Below are 20,337 nucleotides of genomic sequence, written 5' to 3'. Positions count from 1 at the left end.
CTTATTTAAATACATCCCGTTTGCTAATTAAAAAGGGGACATGTTTGTATCCAGCCACCTGTATATAATCCGAGGTCAAAATATTCCGTTCGTACAACGAAAGGGTTAATTGTCAAAGATACCGGCAACACTTAAGGGGTCGAGCGTGAGAACACGAGGTCAGGGGTCAGCAAGACCTGTTCAACGAATATTCATTTAGGTGACCCTAAGCAGATGAGGTCAAGACTTGTGACCCTTGCGAGATTATTATAAGGAGAGCAGAATGTCTGCGAAGTTTTGACTAATTTACATGCAGTTGGCAGTTAAACGAGAATAATTTTTAGTCGTAACGGAAATAAATTCGGGCTGAAATTTCTTTTTTACTTTTTGATTTATAATAATTTTTAACACACGTATTTATTGCATTTAAAAAAGATCTAAGATTATGAAATCAGTGGAAGAAAATGTATCCAAAAGGTTTACATACTAATTTATTTATTATTCACTATAAATCAAAGATATAAAAATAAATCACATGAAATAGCAAATAACATTAAGTATGTAGTATCGAAAAAAGCGATATATTCCAGACAACCATTTATTCAGGCTACAAATCTAGAATTACATTTTAAAGTCTCGTTTCTTTTAAATATTCTTAACTCTTTAAATACAAAAATAAAAAAAAAATCGAAAGAATTAAATCAATTTCAATGATCAATATCTATCTTTATTTCCGTGGAATTAAAATACGTAACGTTACAGAGGAGAAACAAATATTAAGTCATGGGTATATATATTTCTGGCAGCATTATGTTAGTTGTTAAAGATATAGATTAATTAAAATTCATAAACGGATAGCACGTAAACACGAAAGTTTTCTTTATAAAAAATTCTTTTGCTACCTTAAGGTCAAATAATTTATTTCTAAATATTAAGAACTGAATGCCTTTTATTAACCGTTATAGTTGATTGGTATGCGTAATGCAAATTTCCTGCATAACTGTGAAAAGATTTAACTCCTTACTAACAGCAAAATCGCATAATGATCACGGCACTGTGAGAAATACAACGACATTTGCAATTTAAAACAGCGCACGAAAACTTACGAGAACATCTTACAGATGACCCCTTCAGCCGAGATGAGATGACCCCACCTGTCCTGACGTTTATAATTGCTCATAAATTTACATAACGTGTTCCGATTCCATTCTGTCTTCTCACATTTTTAATTTTTAAATGTCTCACAAAGCTATTAACAATGTTTTCGCATGCTATTGAGTTCGTTAACAAAAATTTAAATTTGGAACGTGTTTGTACTGGCCATTTGTTCGAAAACTTTTGGAATATTATTTATTTCATATGACCTAATATTTTGTACAAGTATTAGTTTAAAGAGCAACTACTGCTAGCTTAAGTTTTTATTTATTTTATTAAGTAGCCAGTAAATGAAACAGAAAGATTTCTTTTCAAAAACTAATTTGTGTCTCCGTATTCTAGCGTTCACCTGTAAGTGATATACTTTTTATAATACGACTTTGAAATACAATGTATAATATTTCAATTGGATTCGTTTTTTTTCATAAAACAGGCGTTAATGAATTCACGATATCCTCAGAATATGAAAGTGAATATCATATACCTAGGACAGTGGTCTCTCCAAAGAGAATAATTACTTGGAAATATTGACTATTTATGACCGATTTTTGTGAATTGTATTATCAGTAGTAAAATTTACTCATTGTTTATACGTTTTACAAGGTTTGTTGTTTATATTTAGGCTCTAAAAGGTTTTTGCGTGTTTATTTGCGATATTCCTTTGTTCTATTTGTAGTACCGGAATCAAATTGCGAAATTGAATGCGCTTGCATTAGTGAGTCTGCGGTTGTAAAACCTTATACAACCAGACAATGGGCTCGCATAAAAGGTAGACAACGCGTCGAGCGCGCGACGTAACAAGATCTAGCTAACAGATCCGCCGGCCGTGTTCCTATGCATCCGATTTATATCGCCATTTTCAGTTAATTGAAAGTACAAAACGATTAGTTTGTCGATTCCTTCCCGGGCGCGCTGTCCTTATTTAATTTATTACATAATTCGGTTTCCGATTCAATTGTCTGCGTCCACAGACATCACTAATCGATATCATTCAATTATCACGCCATTTTTATGTCATATGAACGAATGAAATCTAAAATTAATGTATTTACTATAAAATGTATAATTATAAATGAATAGCACAATTATTCCATCAAGTAAACGAATATAAATAAAAAAATATAAATATAATTAATTATTAAAATCTAACACTGCTATATACAGTCTTTGCAGCCGTAGACGCTTTTACAGACATTCAGTTTTCGCGCCTTTTTACATGTCGTTTTGACAATGTATGTTAGAGATGTATTAAATATAATTACTATTAATAAAAATAGGGCTTTAATTTCTTTAATAGAATAGAGTTTGCGGCTGCAAGCGTCACTGATCAGCATTGTTTAACTTTCGCGCCATTTTGTTTTTTTTTTTAAAGTGAGATGAAGGATTAATCTTTGTTTAGCCTGCTATTAAAAATAGTTCTAATATAAAGTTCAGTAAGCATAAAAGGATTATTTTCTTTAATTAGTAATTGTGAAAATATTTTTTATCCCTCTTTGGGGTTGGTAATAATAAACGTCTCATTGGTACATGTAGATTACATTATAACTGTTATACTGCAATTGGTAACAATAAAACTAGAGGTGGCTTGGAATTCTCATTGACGATTTTAATAATTTAAAATTATGCAAAAGTATAAAAAACTATGACTTTTTAAGAGATAAAGTTTGAAATATGATTGCTGTTAAGGTAATATTCTTTGTATAAGTACGTTGTTAATTCAATTTTAGAAGTTGTTTGACAAAAAGCTGTCGTCGATTCGGAGTGTATAAAGTATTATTGTTAACTATATAATAAAATGATTGACATAATTTCGATTAGCGTATTAAACGTAGACACAAACAGGGTCGTCAGAGGCTGGCCGTTTAGTGTCCCAGTGAACCCGACACAAAGCCGCCAAGCCCGAACGCCATGATCCTCCATTCAATATTCGAATTCGAAAAAAGAACTTCTAGTGACGTGACCTTGTGTTTTCTCGGTTCGTTTTTCGTTTAGGACGCAGGCGCGGTTGGGTACGGATCAATGCCGAAAAACGGGCGCCCAACCCCCGCGTGGTGCCCGCCGCAAAGTAAGCTCGCGGCATCTGAAGGGTTAGGCCGGAGCCGGTTGCTAGGATACCTCGCCTTATTTGGCCCGCGGTCGATAATGCCCCGCGTCCGTAATTTTCTTTAATCGTAGGCGGGTGTAATGGCCGCTGGCCGTTGAATGATGTCCCTTTTAGGCAATGTTCGAATCTCATTGCGATTCAATAAACTTTTAAAACAGCTAACAATATATAACAAATAGTAGTCCATATATATTTTAAAATGTATACAAATGATCACACACTATAAATGATTATTAGCGGTCTCCAATTACACGATTAAGGTAAATTACTTACTCGTTGGCGAAATTACAGATTTAGGTAATACCCGTAAACCTTTGATAAAAGAGCGTATCTTAACGAGCAACAACCATAGCGATTCATGCAATAATTTTGATGGCCAATGTTTAGCACCTTACCTATAAATTTGTTGTATAATTTACTACGTGATATTATTCCCACTACTTAGAATCTTTCCTCCTCATAGTGAGCATGTTTATTTATTTACCCTTTTTACAAAGGAAATAAAAAATAAAATGAAATAGGTAAAAGATGTAGTTCTAAGGGCGTTCTTATCCCTAATTATGATATCTTGCAGTCAATTATTGGATGGACTCATTAGGAACAAAACCAGCAGGTATCATCGAAATCATTAGAAGTGGTTAGAAATAAATGTACAAACATATTACAGATTATTTATAATACAAAATATTCACAATAAATATGTAAGAAAAATTAGTTCACACTATAATAACACATAAATTATATACTTTAAGTAATAATTTCATTTGATTAAGATATAGATTCGTAGAAATATATTCAGCTGTAAGCGTATTTAAAATATATCAAATATTTTTAAATTGATACGAAGAGTCTGGTTGTTTTAAATATTATTAATTCTAGCGTTTATGCTGCCTATCGCAATAAGATTTATATATTCTCTACTTCTTACGATAAAGAGTAATATTATGACACATTTGTAGTTTTTTTAATAACATGAAGCGGTTCAATCGTATCGTCTTGCCAGTACCGTCATGATAAAAGAACGAAATAACTTTTTAATTTCTATTTATGATTTATTCAAAAGAGGTTATATTGAAACAAATATTATTAACTGATTAATATACTTTTTTTCAACCAGACGCGATGTAACGCGACAGAGAGAATTTTAAGTCGTTACTGTACGCAGTAATCGTTCGGTTTGCTAGGATGCGTCGCTATTCAGTCCACGATCGATAATTTCATGCGTTCGTGTCACAAACTGAAAACTAGGAAATCAAATTGAATTTAAAGAACTAATTTATATGTAAGTAGAATTTGTTCACTATTTTATTAATTAGGGAAGAGGTTTATATATTTGTACTGCTGGTCATGAGGCTCCATTCTAGATTACCAATGAGACCGAAAAGAAGGGGCCCGCATCCAGCGACTATTCGTATTTCTTTAAAAGACTACTTAAACCTCTCTTACTTTTAAATGTGTCCCTTTTCTCTTATAGTGTAACAATTAGCAATATTTACTTTTAAGTATCATTATTAATCTTCCTGTTAAGCCGATAGACACGTACTGCAAGATTGTCTTGCGCTACCGGTATTATACATACAATACAGTATACGTACAATACATTATACGTACAATACAGTATACGTACAATACATTATACGTACAGTACGGCTGGATTGATCTTGGCTGATCTTCTCATTTCTGATTACTATGTTATACCACTATGTATTATTTTATACTTATTACGGTGATATTATTACGATATTAGTACGTAAATAATTTTCTGGATTTTATCAATAATTATATTATTTCATTATCATTATCAATGATATTTTTATAGCAGTTGATTGGTCATGGTTCATTTTGAAATGCTTATTGTAGACATAATACATTGTTATCATATTTATACCTGTAAAATATTTCTCGTATCAATATTTGCCGTCATTACATACGTTACATTTTTTACGCACCCGAACGGTACAGCGAGTACACGTTGGTAGCGTACCGTAGGCTGGATAAATATAATAAAAACAATACGTAGTTTTTTACAATTCATAAGGTCATCATAAAGAACTACTTAATTCTTTTTAGCCATTTTTGTTTTCAAAAATACGAAGGTGTTAAAATTTAATTTTAAAAATTATTCATTTACTTAAATGTAAAAGTACTATTAAAATAAGTTGAATAAGGCAAAGAATACGTAATGAGAAGAATGAATAAAATTAATTATTATTAATCATTATAGTTGTTAGTAAATTAGGTTGCGATCAAACTATAAATACTAATGTATTTATAGTGTGTTAGCAACCTAAATGTTCTGAATGTCTGACCTTGTACGTTTTCACGGTAACATCTGCATACTGTTTGTGTAGAGCTGGTCAAAGACAGTGAAAGTGCTCCTTGAACTGTTAGGTCGTATCGCGTGCGAATGTCTGCGGCCTCCGTAAGCGAAAGGGACACCGGCCGTCGACGTTGCGCAAGTGTGAATACGTCTTAATACGAAACTTGTATATTAGCTACTTATGTTTGATACTAAATATGTTTTCTTCATAAATTATTAGTTTGATTATAAAATAATATTATTGGAGCTTAAAGTCTATCGACACGGAGTAATAAATTATTAAAACATAACAAAATTTTACGTAAATAAATTCATACACGAATCGTCTTATTTTTGGTAACGTATGAAAATATTCTTATATTCATTAACATTACACGCTCATGGACAAAATCTGAAATAAAATAAAAATAGGATTTACTAAATGGCCATTATAAGAAAACTCATTCATAATTATAAAATAAACTTTTGATTATTATTGCATGGAATATATTTATTAAATAAACATTATAAAACAGAAATAATATTAATAATTTTAAAATATCGTTATTAACAAAATTAGAGGCGAGTAGGTTAGTGTCATTCTTCGTTCATTACCAAAATTTTAACTACACTGGCCGTTCGATTGCGAAATGCGTAACACCTATTTTTAAAAAAGGAATATTTATTTGACCATTGTTTATTTATCCATTAATACAGTTTTTTTTGTTTCTCGGTTTCTTTATTCTTTTTTAAACAATTGCGGTGCATGTTACTTTGATGTTATTATTTATTGTTGTACTTATAATTATGTATTCTACTGTATTTATTGAATGTATATTCATGTATGTACATCTGTACATATATATATTTTGTCTATATGTACACGTTAACTGCCATAAACACATACCTCTTCTATTTCCATACTATGGTTGTCTAGAAGAAATTTCCTAGTATGAAGAGATCGCCTATTATACTTTTTCTGTACTATTATGTAATTATGTGTATATTTTCTAGCGTGTAAAATAAATAGTATTAACCTATTGTAATTTTAACATCGTTTGACTTAATAAAAATTGTTTATTGTTTTACAAGACCCTTTGGCTTTTAACAGAAGATACAAACAAAATTTAGAGTGACTTTCCATTGCTGTGAAAAAATAAATGTCCAATACGAAATACCAAAATTTATGAAGTTATTCTTCCCCTTTTCGTGTTCCTCTAAATCTGTCTATGAGTGTATTTACGTCTATTTTTAATTTATTGTAACGGTCGTAATGTAACAAAATCCTATTTTTTTTTCATTTTTAATCGTTGTAAAATTGAATTAAAATGATTTTAAATATAACTGTTACAGTTCACGCATTATTTTACAAGGAAAATAAAGGGCCGATAAATAATTATATAGTTAAATTACTTAAATATTTATTGGCTTTTCTCTAATTTGGTTAACAAAATTGTAACGAATCCTAAAACATGTGTTAGGTAAAAAAGGTCAATAATATTGTAAATAAAATTTAAAAAGAATGGAACTTAAAAGAAACTAACAAATTTAAACTGTTTCCTGTTAAAAAAATGGAATCAATGTTTCTAAAACTTAAATAAATATCCTATGTACGTTACTTATCGCGTGTATTTGTAGTTATAATTGTATCTTGTAGGTAGCTTTTTTATAACATAATAAATTGATTTTATGAGTAGGATCTGTAAGATCTAAGATTTTATATTTACAATAACTATTGTATTTGATAAGAATTTCATTGCATTGGTACCAACATTGTCATTGAGTTCGTAGAGAAATTTACTTGAACATTTCGTTAATGTACCACAGTATAGAAAAGCTTATTTAATTATGCAATACAAAATACCACAGAGCAGTGAAAATAGCATATTCCACAACCATAAATCAGTTCTAATTTGTAACCAATCGCAGACATCGAACGCTAATATACCTAATACGCAATCGCGTGGAAGCGGGTTGAGGTCAAAGGCTAGTGAGAGTGCCAGGCGGGTAGTTTAGGCATGTACATACATCCATATAGGTTTCACGCATGAGTGGCGAACGCTCAACAGGTGCCCACTAAGAAACTGAACGGCTAATCTCGTGCCGTTGTTGTACACCGTATATCGACACTACACACTGACGTCTGAGCGGAGAATCAATACAATAACATTGCAAGTATCGATTTTTGAAATAAAATATATATTTAAAATTAAAATCGATGTTCTAGAAATTTGTATGAATATTAACATGTACTCTGAGAATTTTATCATAAATATTTATAAAAAATAAGCAATGTACTTCAAATAAAAAAAAAATTGTGCAGTCAGTATGTAATCTAACAGAAAAAAATGGTAAATCGTATTTCAGACTTTATTTATTGATTTAATTTTTTAATTACAAATAATAAGAACTTCATAAGTTTTTTATTTCGTACACTGCGAGACTAGTAATTATGTGATCATATTTTTGTTGTAACGCTTTTTGTTTGATTACATCTTAACACGTCTTTTTAATGATTACTTTATATACATACACGTAATGTTTGGCAGCTGAGGACAGGAGTTTTAATTTATCTTGTGATTTGTATTTGATAAGAAAACCGTTATTTTTAATATATTTCCCGGCACGTTTTTCACTTCTTCGCTTCACTGTACTTTATTCGTACCTAAATGTTAATACGATAATTTGCTAGATTGGTAGAGAGGTTCTCGTCTTTTTAGCTTAGTAGGCAATACTTTTTATATTTGTAGAGATTTTTTTTGTGATAGAACAGAATCTTACCAAAGAGGTAGGGGATGAATGTTCAAAGAACATGCTTCGGTAACAAATAGGTGAACAGGGCAATATCTAGTCTATTCCTGATCCATTGATGGGTTCCGTCTAATTAAGTATGAGCATAATAATGGGGAGGAATCGACGGATGTTCGTGTTTACACAAACCACGTGTGGCGAGCGGCGAAAGTGACCATAATGTGTGACGTCACTGCCCCGATACAACATTAACCATGTAGTGGTGTGTGAGACGTACAGACAGCAAAAAAATAAATATATAAAATATTTGAAGCTTGACTATATTGCTATTTAAAGCTAGATGTCTATACCATATATATTTAAAAAAATACCATGAGGAAAAAAGTCAAAGTAAATCTTTTTAGTTTTATATGTATAAGAAATCGTATCTATAACTCGCAATACAGAAAGTAAAGACTTGAAACTCGAAAAATAAAACACACTTATTTATTTCTTTCGTGTGTAACTGCGTAATTTTATTTAAAAAAAAAGTCGTAGGCATCATAAATATAGCGCAGATGCAATTGTCATAAAAATAGTTAAATAAAGCAGAGAAATTTGGAAAAAAATGAAAGCTGCTGATAAAACAACAATATAGCTATTTCAAGCAAATATTGAAAATGTCTTCACTTACAAAAAAAATATATCTATCTATATATGTTAATAAGGTGAGCTGAAATTTATTTGCTGTCGTTACGTCTACGTTGCCGGTCTAGACCAATAGGTATCGATAATCGCCTAACTCATGCCTTGATTAGCCAACACGTTGTATCCACTGAGTGGTACAAACGACAATGGATCGTTACACTGCTTACTAATTATGTTTGTTACTCATTAAATTCTCATATAGCACGCAATGTATACATTTTATTTAAAAACTGTCTAGAAATAATACGGTTAGTGAGGCCTGTCCAGCTGAGGACGTATTGCGGTTAAATCGATGATGATGATGGTGAAATAAAAAGTTTAATTTTAAAGAATATTATCAAAGCAGTAGTATTCTAGGTAACACCACTAGAAAAAATTGAAATGTATCAAATTATTAATAAAACAAAAAAAAACTTTGGCAAAGTTTCTCCACAATGTTACACTTTGGCACACACTATCACTAAAAAATGAGCAGTGTTTGCCCAGCGGCAGGGGACTTACAATCGAAGGTCGCGGGTTCGATCTAATATATAAATCACACTGTGTACATTCAATATATACGATTGCCACTGTTTATAAATAAGTTTCCAGATGATAGGCGGCAGCATCCCCTTCATACCATAATACCAAACTGCAATCGCCAAACCACCTGCCAACCGTAGTCATTATGGTATATGCCCGTAAAGATGTCTGCGGGGAATCACCTATGCGATTCTAAGGACTTAAATGACAACGAAGTAAAGATATAAGATTAATATTTAAGGATTAATAATTTCAGCCTACTGCTTAGAAGTCCGGTTTTTTCTAGTTTTTATTGTACTAGAAATAAGGTTCAATTGTAGCTTAAACATATACAACAAAATAACACATTAATGATTTATTTCTTACAGTATAGTTATATATAATTTATTTACCTCTACCTTTATTTATAATAAGTGTTTATGGTATGAAAAATAAATTAATAATAATTTTTTAGAAACATGTTAAGACTAGAATTTGTTTAAAATAAAAGTTACTTATATGTTTATATATGTCACCATTTCAGCCACATTACATTATTATTTTTAATATATATTTAATCTTAAGGCAAGACAATAATATGTGAAAGTTTTATAATGTATAAAACTTTAATGGATGTGAACAAATGGAAAATAATGGAATTGTGAACAATAATAGACAAACAAAAATAACATCAATTATTAAATTAATATTGGGAATCCAAAGAACTTAGTTATTATTAGCTTTTCATGATAAACATAGTTAAAAGTCTACGTATAAAAAACGTATATAAAATATCTCAGGCATGCCAAAATGTAGACGACATTTATCATTTGGTTAATACATAAATACAGATTTATTCTAAATCTATGTTGTTAAATCTATTATCGATAAGTCATCGAATTTATGACAGGGTTCAGTCTGATCTTTAGTTAGTTGTCCTGAGTCTATATCACTAAACGCTAATTCAATAAGTGCATTAATTTATCTTCGGTTTTTAATAGTGAGCAGACTACATAGCGCACGGAACAGATCGCCGCTAGGTCCTTAACATTCTGGAGTAGTCTGATGCACGAGGTGAACAGATGATCTTGTGAACTTCGTCGGTAAGCACTGCGTATAGACTGCTACGAACCGTTGTTTTTGGAAATTCATGGCCCGTGTCCAGCAGAGGAAGTTCTATGGCTAAAACGACGATTAAACGATGATAGTGACTTCCCTACTGTAACATTTTTTTTTATCATAAATATTTTATACCGTAAAAAAATCGTAACTTTTTAATAGCATGTTTCAAATATTCTAAAATATTTATTACGATGTTAACACCGATGGTTTCTTAATAAAACATAATAATTGTCTTCATAACTGTCCGTTTTGAAGTTACGACATCTGAGAACATTCTGGAATTTTAATATTCTGATAAAACGAATTTGTTTATAGAAGGCCTCGGTCCCAGCGGCGATATATCCGAGCTCCCGCCTTCCGTATAATTTGGGCGCGAAATTTACATGTGTCGACTTAACTCGCCCTTCCCGGTGATTGATGATGGCCAGGGATATTACATAAGAGCCCTGCGGAAGAGGCCGCGGGTGGGAGGGTGCGATCCATTTCGCAACATTAGGGTTCGATTGACGCTTTAAACCTATTTAAAGTAAAAGCATCAATTACCGCGCTATCCAAAATTGGCTTTAATTACCGATGTACTAGATATTTTAGAATAAATTTTACTAACAAAGTAATATCGGAATAATGTACCAAACACTCATTATTTCGAATCACCTTTCTAAGAAACTTCTTAATGGTTTGAAAAATAACATTCATGTAATATACATTTATACAGTTATGTTACAAGTCAAGTCAAGAAATTCTGGTAATGGTAACTCGTTTAACACTATTTCACAGTTGCCATGTTATAAATCATCTATTTACAGCGTGAAAATCGGTATGATTTTAGTATCTCGGATATTTCTGTCTCCTATATAAAATCTTTAATACAATTATATGCTTTATTAATCAAACTTTCCTTAACAAACATTTTGAAGGGGAAGTTAGTGTCGATAGAGTTAAGCTTGCTTACGTCGATCGCACCAACACTCAAGACTTACCTCAAGCTTCTGCGCCACCAGGTACTGCACAGCCTCCTGTTCCTTCTGTTGTTCCGCCTGCAATTCCTGACGTTCCAGTTACTAAACCATCTCTTAGTGTTTCTTTTTTACTGTCCACTAAAAAGCAACCCTGTAATACTCGCTTTGGTAGATGCGTAAACTTGAAGTCTTTAGATTGACTTATATCTCTCCGTTGGGTTCACTACATAACACATCACTCCCATATATACATTGATATTTCTCGTACATACGTCATTCATAGACATTGACACTTCACTCACTTTTTCTCTCTTGGGATGACGTACGCTTGTGACTATTATTTTTAATAAACATTGGAGTCAGAATAAACGGGAGGTTTATATCTATATCACATCTCAAAAATTATTTGTTAATAATTATATAATCTCTTAAGAAATTTAACTAGAAGCGTATATTACAATAATATTTCGTACAATTTCTGTTCTGCACTCTACTCTACAGAACTAACTGACGCTAGTGGTCATTACTATAGTTAGTGAATTGTAATATCTGATAATATCGTCCGGGCGCGTTCTCTCGCTTTTATGTTGATTGTTTCTGTTCACCCTACAACGGTGGCGTGTTTTTGGAATGATTTCCATTTAACCTGTGATTAAAACATGTTGTGAAGGTGATAGAACAGAAAATAAATACCATAAAATATAAACTGTGGTTGAAAATTTTGTTAATAAGGTACTCAGAAACTGTCAGTAAATTACATTTCTAATTCTTATTTATATACATACATGACGGCGTGATCACATTCTAAAATCATGTTAATTTTAAAGATTAATTATTGAGGAGTTGCTTGTTGCAGGCGGTACAAAGGGAGAAGAATTAACTTGAAAGATGATGATAATCATTGGGAGTTAAATATATCAACCGGTCTTTACTGCGTCGTCAGCTTGTACGTCACTGGACACGTCAACTCCCGATAATATTAAATATTAGTTGAAATAAATAATAGATAAATAGAAGCTTAGCTGGAGTTTCTTTCACTGTTTTGTTGCCAGTGCATCGTATTTCGGTAAACGGTTAACGGCATTAAGTTCGCCATTATACATACATTGTATATATATATATATTTTTATGCAAAAGTAATAGCATCAAAACAACAGCAGCCGACCAAGTTGCGGTTCTTCATCTTTGAGCTGGAGCGCTTAACGTATATCTAGTAACAGTCCAAGCCATGATTCTCTCCAGGACAACCTTGCGGCAAGTTCCTCCATAAAGCATCGTCCAGACACCACATTGCTACCTACAAAAGAGGTTTGGGCTAATTGCTATATGCGCTCTGCCCCCAAAAAATCCTCGAATATAAACAGATTCTCCAAAATTGTGTTTATTTGGAATAAAAGTACACACCGTAATAATATTAGTGATTTCACAGATGCTAATATCACTTTTTTAAAACACCACTGAGTGTATATAATAATAAAACTCTTGCACCATTAAGAAAATGGTCGTGCAATTGGAAGAACGCTTTATTATTACCTTACAACCAGTAATAAAATTGTTGAAATACTTTTAAATAAATCGGGAGCAAAAATAGTACCGGGTATGTTTACCCTCGATTCAGAGCCTATTATTACGGTTCTTAGCAAAAAGGTTTGGTGCAACGACGCGTATCAATTAGCGGAGAAGGCGCGGGTAAATAGGGTAAAGGCTGGTTCAGGGTAAACAGAGTCCGGATCAAATAATCGTTGGATCATTTGCCGAAACGAAGCCTCGGAGCACGCCTACGCTGTTTACTAATCATTAGCCTACGATTGTTTTATTAATCAATTTTTCTTTGACTTCAGCCGAGTTAGATCCGGTCGAATCAATCTCAATGTTAAAAAAGTATTGCAGTGGTTTAAGCCACGAGCTTACAAATGCCGAAAGCTCCATTAGCGGTGTTTGGGAAGCTTCCACGGAATAACACAAATAAAAAAGTCTTACTTCTCTTCTATCTCTTTATTTTTTAAATTTAATGAATTAAAAATGGTAATTTTGTAATAGTAATGTTGGTAGTTACTTGTATAATTGTTTACTTCTGGCCATTTATAGGACATTTTAATATCACGTAATTCATTACCTATCAAAATAATGTTTATCAAAATATTTCAATAGTCTATTACCGTATTTAATTTCGAGCAGGTAGACGTGACATAGGTAGACACCTCTCTATGTGGACAGTTAAGATCACGGGAAGCCGCCGGACGCGGACAGCATGAAACCATTTATTAAGGCAATTCTTGCGTCGATTCTACGCTTCGCAGTGGGCATCCATAGGCGGATATGATAATATATATATGGATTTCCATCTATGTACTGAACCATCACGATACTGCTGGGACCATAAGGCTTGAAATTTGGTATTAATATTTCTCTCGCCCGATAAAGGTCAGCTAAAAATGATTTATACGAAATTACACCGCAAGGGAGATGAGACGATATCAAGGCTAGCTGCCTAACTATTTTAACATTTCTCCTTAGATAGAAAATTAAATTAAATATTTTACGTCACGCGAAGGGGGTGGTGGGCAGCTAGTTATATGAAAGCAAGATATGTCAGGATATATAACTCAAAGAAATTCAGTAAATTTCTCTGATTTTTTTTCTAAATATGTTAATTATGTATGCGGGCAGCGCAAGACTGATCATCGTGGCTATCTTTGAGGAAGGCCTTGTAATTGTAGTTGGCGTCAGTCGCCTGAAAAGAAGAAGAATAAATTATAAGTATAGATTAAAACATCAATTATGATTAAAATTACATATAAAGCATTGATTTGACTAAATTTGTAACGTTGGCAGCATTGTTATATATTAAAAAAACAAGCTTATGAAATAACCCCACTAGGAAGTTACGTGCGCTTAATTTCCGCGCGGCTGTACTCCGACCGCGTTACTCTTTTCGCGCCATTTACCCGCACGTCCATCATTTCGGAAATTTTCCCGCGCCTGTACCCGACTCGGAGGGGAGAAAATTAAAGGGGCCGAAATGCAAATCACAAGACCGGCCATAAATATTAATAAGAGAACGTCAACGATAGACGATCTATTCACCTGTAGTTTTGTGGGAAAGATAAGTTCGCAAACAAGACATTTAAGTCACTTGTTATTTAATGTTTATTTTTTAATCAACAACGCAACTATTTGGCTAGAAATATTTCAAATTAATACGACTATCCATTGCATTTTATTTAAAAATGCCATTTTAATTGTGAGTAATATTCAAAATATAATCTTTAAAGAAACAAGACACAAAAATATCTGACCACAATTTTCGCTTACATGCTATTAGATTTTCACATGTATTTTTTAAATAGGTAAACTGGATGGATAATAACGTTGTTGTGGCAAAAACATGTTTTGCTGAATAAAGTTTTTATTTTTTTTTACATCCAAGCGAACGTAATTCCATTCAATACATTAAAATGTATATTGTGTAAGTTTAGGCTTAACCCGGTTTTTTGTTCAACCGGATTTAACTACATTTGTTATATTATTCTTAAAATTGCTATAAACTGTTATTAAACGTGCTATTTTAATAACTATTGTCCTGTCATGTGCACAGGTAAATAACAAAAGTTTTATAATTTACACAGAATATTATACAAATATACTGATATCTCTTTCTACTTTTAAAAGGTTTCCTTACGCCTGGAGATCGCGGCCCCTTGGCTCCGTCGATCTGTTGTCTATATTGCGTTCCATTACTTTATGTATTGTCGCATTAATCGGTAACTTTAATTTCTGCCGTATTTAGTGTTCTCTTTTTAACTCCTAGTCACTATTAGACGTTCATGGTTATAGCTATTCTTATGAGAAGTATGGTCAAAACATCGTAGTACATGCCTGTAGGTTGTAGACATTACTGTTTTTAGTTGTTTTAATAAATGTCACATTTGTGCGCGGGGCTGTACAAGGAGTTCTCATTACACTGTACCAGCACTATAATTTGAAAGCGTTAGTTTTTGGACGGGTGGTATTGACTGTCATGGTTTTCACACCATAAGGGGTTATGGAACAGAAAATTTTTCAAAAAATATGTAATTTGATTCGATCTTTAAAAAAATCTCCTTATATTCTTTTATACATGCTCTGTATATGGATCTGGTTGCTATTTGGTTAATTTATTTATTAGTTTAGGAACTTCAACGAGAGAAACATGGCGTACATGTTATATATTAGCGACAAGAGGTTGAGTAAATGTATTTCCGACTAGTGAAAGTTGCCTGGTCTGTTAAATTGATTTCGTTTTCTATATAACTTTTATTAACCAAGACTCTCTGAATATGGTCACTGGGGCCTTAACGTGGTAGATGCCATGCCATATAAATAAAGGTTAAGACTCTTTTTTATAACTGTTGTGCCACTTCCCGTGCTACTCTGCTGATCATCGTATGTAATGGTGCATTATGTATAAAAAAATAGTTTAATATGTTTCATAAAGAAGTAAGATAAAAGCTGTTACCATTTATGTAACTGAAAATTTCATTCCGGGGTTCCCCTTTCAGGTTCTTTCCCGACGATTTACCGCGGAAGATGCATGGCGTTGATAGTGAAGGGCTAATGGCCGAGGCAGTGCCTTCAATGGCGTCGTTATGCCCGAAATTAAATATGACCGTGATACAGCGTTTTCTTTTTTGTTCGGAAGGGACGGAGGTGGGTTTTGTTGAAAGAATATCCTGTAGGGCCGGTCGTTACTGCCCGGGGAGGACTGGGGGGGTTATTACGTCAGAGGGCTGCGAGGGCCGCTGAAACATAATGAGATCCTTTTTAATTTCTTTTCAAATCGCATTTTTTATTATGCGGTAATGGGTAGATTTTTTCTTTTCATTTCGGAAGGGTTTTATGTATCCAGCGGGTGAGGGTTTCAAGAAAAACATCATTGCTGATTACATAACTTTACATTGACTTTATGATTTACTAGTGAAATCAATTCTTTATTTATATACAATTATTATACGAATAAAAAATCGTGTATTATTTTTAATAGGCTCGTTAAAACTATGAATTCAAAAACGCCCGAGAAGTATAATTTTTTTTTCTAAAAAAATAATATATATTTAAATTAATATATTCTTTTTAAGAAAAAAAATTACAGTTTTCAATAACGCTTGCCGTGTGTATTTATACGTATTATATAAGAATAAAAAAATCTCAATTAAAATAACGAATAATTACTATAGCAATTTAATTAGCTGGAGTGTGTGTCTATTTATTGCAATTGCAATGACGTGTATTGTTGTAACGTGTGTATTGTATTATACGTGTATATTTCAGGTATAGCTTAAGCTTAACGTTATTACTTATAGTATAGTTATGTTTATTAGTTTTTCATATATTTTGTTCCTCGTCATGATTTAAGTCGTAAGACGTCCATTGCTGCACACAGGAGTCCTCCAGACCGGCAGAAAGACGCCCAATTTGTATATTTTTGATGTGTTTGAAGTTGTGCTGTTAGCCGATTTAGGCTTTGTGCAGCTTCATCGAAATTAAGTCCACGGAAATAGGGTGTCTGCGGCCTAAAAATTTACGCTGGGTGATCGGAAGTCGTTCGAAGTTATACGAAGCGAGGACTACTCGGCGGTGGGGAGCGACACGGGTCTCTCTAGACTGCTTTCGCTTGAATGCGGGCTAGGCGGGCGCGGCTGCCGTGTCATAAGTATAAGTGTGATGATTGTTCGGTGCATCGTGTCCGACGGGGGTTTCATGTGAGGTCTGCTCTGCGTCATAACTAGGTCGCCTGTATACTTTGTTGATGGACGTCGTACATTGCGTTTTCAGGTCTATGGTCTCCTTATATTGTGAAAGAAAAAAATTATTTTTCATAGCAATGTAGTATCAATTGAGTTAATATCAACTTTATAGTGAGAGTGTAAATAAAAGAGCGTATAGTGTGAACACACCTTTAAAGATAAAAATTAATGTTAAGAGTCGCATGGAAATTATTATTAATGGAGTGCTTGGAGCAAGAATATTTTTTGGGCGCGCACGCTAAGCCCGCACGGCGGCCGGAGCGGGTAATTTGGGTTGTCGCGTCGGAGCCCGTTAATTAGTACTTTATCAAAATTAATAGGCGATTATTCCGAGAATTTTCAAGGAGAGCTGCTGGGTTATCGAACTTTTATTTTATTATTTACTTTTTTATTATATTCATACGTTACGCTGTGCTTTATACAAATTCAACGCCTCTAAGTTATTTTGTTTGTCGTGCTATATCAATATATAATTCGAATAAAAAATACTACAAGGCTTCATAATCATCATCATAATATCAGCCGGTGGACAGCCATTGCAAAACGTAGCCCTTCCCCAAAGATCGTCACGACGACCGGTTTTGCGTGGTCGCTTCCAGCGACTTCCCGCGATCTTAGCCATGTCTTCCGTCAATCTAATGGGAAACCTACCCATGCAGCGTCTGCTATTACGGTCATTGGTTGCATAGTACCACTTCATATGAGCAATTCTGCGGATCATCTCATTTCTGCCTTCTTCATTGCTCTCTGGTCGACCATAAGCCTTTTATAAAGCTTAAGCAAAAATATACTTATAATATAGTTTGTCTATGATAATTTAATTTTTTATAAATTAAAATCACTGGGGTTTGTGGCATCTAAATGTATACGTACGCTGGCGTTTCTTCGCCAATGTTATTTTTGTGCTATATGTTGTCTTAAAATAAAATGGTAAAAAAATTTATCGTTTTTGCAGGGGTGTTGCATTTAGTGTTTTTAATTAATTTATTTATTTTGCAAGCTTCCAATCGCTCAACAAGTAATGGAACATATATTTACTATTTATACAAGAAATCGAATCAGGAAGTTAGCGATCTATAGACTAACGAAAGTAATCGATATAGACCAGCGGAATGATGAGTTGCGAAGTTGCAGCGGTCTGGCCACTGGCCAACGTGGAACCCACACCCACCACGGACTGGCAATGGTGGCGTACGACGTCGTCCTATTAGTTCCAGAGACGAACTGTATTAAAGTTGTCGCCAGACGCTAGATGCAGGTCCAACCGGTCCTATTAGGAATTTGTTTAGGAGGGCTATGACCTGCAGCAGACGTTGTACAGCTGATATAAAGTAAAACATTTTATAAAATTAACGCCTTATTCTATGCTAAAATTAAATTACAAAGCAGTTTTTACATGAGTTGTTTGGGTATTTAATTAATCAATTTATTTGGTAGTCCCAAACGGTGACAGCATTAAAATATAGAGACAAAAATGTCACGGGGCGCAGTACTTTTGAAATTTTGTAATCTCGCTTAACAAATATAAATCATTAAAGGTTCTTAGTGAGATAGTTATAAGGTAACAATTGTAACTAATTTTATATTTCTAGGTTTCTAAGTTTGTACTTTCTTACTGCCTTTTGTTACTGTTTATCTCCAATAAAATAAATAAATAAATACGGCAACTGTTAAAAAAATTTTGCAGGTCTTTAAAACTTGGAGCATCAGTGAAGATGAAATGATTCGAAAAGAACAAAGAAGTGAGTACAGCGGAAAAGCTAAAATAATAATAGTTAAGTAGTAGAAATGTTTGGTGACGTAAAGTGTTCAATTGATTTAGTATTTTGTTCATTTCTAAACGTGTGGCGCCCCATTTGCCAACATCCTGTTTCTTACTAACCCGTTTAAAGGCCGGGCCGGGCGAGCGGCGACCGCGGCCGAGCCGCGCGATGCCAAAAAAGCCAAAATTCTCACGCGTGAAAGTGCGGCTCTTCTTTTACCTTTTTCCAATGGCTATCGACGAACCGCCTTTCGATTTCATTACGGACGTCCACCTTTTTTATTTTTAAATCACGCCAACCAACACGCCCGTTACTTTTTTTTATTCGGTCAATGTTTTTGTCTGTATTTTTTCCCCGGGCCCGATTCGTGTTTTTCATGCACCCGGCCCGCAAACAATGCCATTCCGGCCGCCGAATTAACTCCCAACTTTTCGCCTTTTGCCACCGATAAAAATATTTTAATTCGGCGCCGTGACCGTGTTAATTAATAATTAATATTTTTCGACGCTCGCCAATTTTAATGGAGTCGTTTAACACGTGTTCCGATGCGATTGTGAGTTTTTTCCGCGGGCCGTTTTCATGAATGGAATGATGACGTAATAGGATAATGTCAGTGCCGGAAATTTTACGTTTTTATTGGGCGGCGTGTTGGTGTTTTTTTTTCGTTACGAGCGCTTGCCGGTCAATGGAACGAATGCATCGGGTTTTAATTCCCAATGTCATTATCACTTTCACAATGAGGGCTCATGATTTAAATACGCAATTTATGTGTGCGTAAGTAACTGTCGTGTAACTTGCGTTCAGTGACTTACACTTTTTTTATTAATGTTACGTTCTTTTTTTATTTTAATCACAAAGGTTATATTTAACGTTTCGACATCTACAACTGCATACATCTGTAACGTTTACATTTCTCAGAAAACAAATGTTTTTGACTTAAATGAGAACATAAATTGTAAATTGTTTTAAGTTTATCGTCGTGTCTATTTCGGAGGCCTAAAATGTTGTATCGACAAAGTGACGCGAATTGAATGTGACAGGCCAATTACTTCTACTTACTTCAAGTACAAAGTCTAGTGTGGCACATAGTAAACAATAATTAAATTAAGTGTATAGTATATTTAATGTATATAATATTGCCAAAACTATGGATCTTTGGAAAGAGTACATCATATGTTAATTAACAGCAAAACTATCCTTTCAACCTTTTAAAGGGTTCAAAAAGAAAATA

General features: G+C 33.4%; 1 protein-coding gene across 1 annotated transcript in view; it reads right to left on the bottom strand.

The window, feature by feature from the left end:
• The window catches only part of LOC137920058 (dihydrolipoyllysine-residue succinyltransferase component of 2-oxoglutarate dehydrogenase complex, mitochondrial-like), a 126,172-nt gene that overhangs the window by 87,316 nt on the left and 18,519 nt on the right, over positions 1-20,337 (bottom strand). The window contains exon 3 of the mRNA XM_068763290.1: positions 11,579-11,635. Coding sequence (XP_068619391.1) covers positions 11,579-11,635 — 57 coding nt within the window. The remainder of the gene's footprint in view (positions 1-11,578; positions 11,636-20,337) is intronic.

This window comes from Battus philenor, unplaced genomic scaffold (assembly GCF_028537555.1).
Source record: "Battus philenor isolate CCGP_79_NKW_IND1 unplaced genomic scaffold, ilBatPhil1.0.hap1 SCAF_17, whole genome shotgun sequence".
Taxonomy (NCBI): Eukaryota; Metazoa; Arthropoda; class Insecta; order Lepidoptera; family Papilionidae; genus Battus; species Battus philenor.
This window is presented reverse-complemented; position numbering and strand designations above follow the sequence as displayed.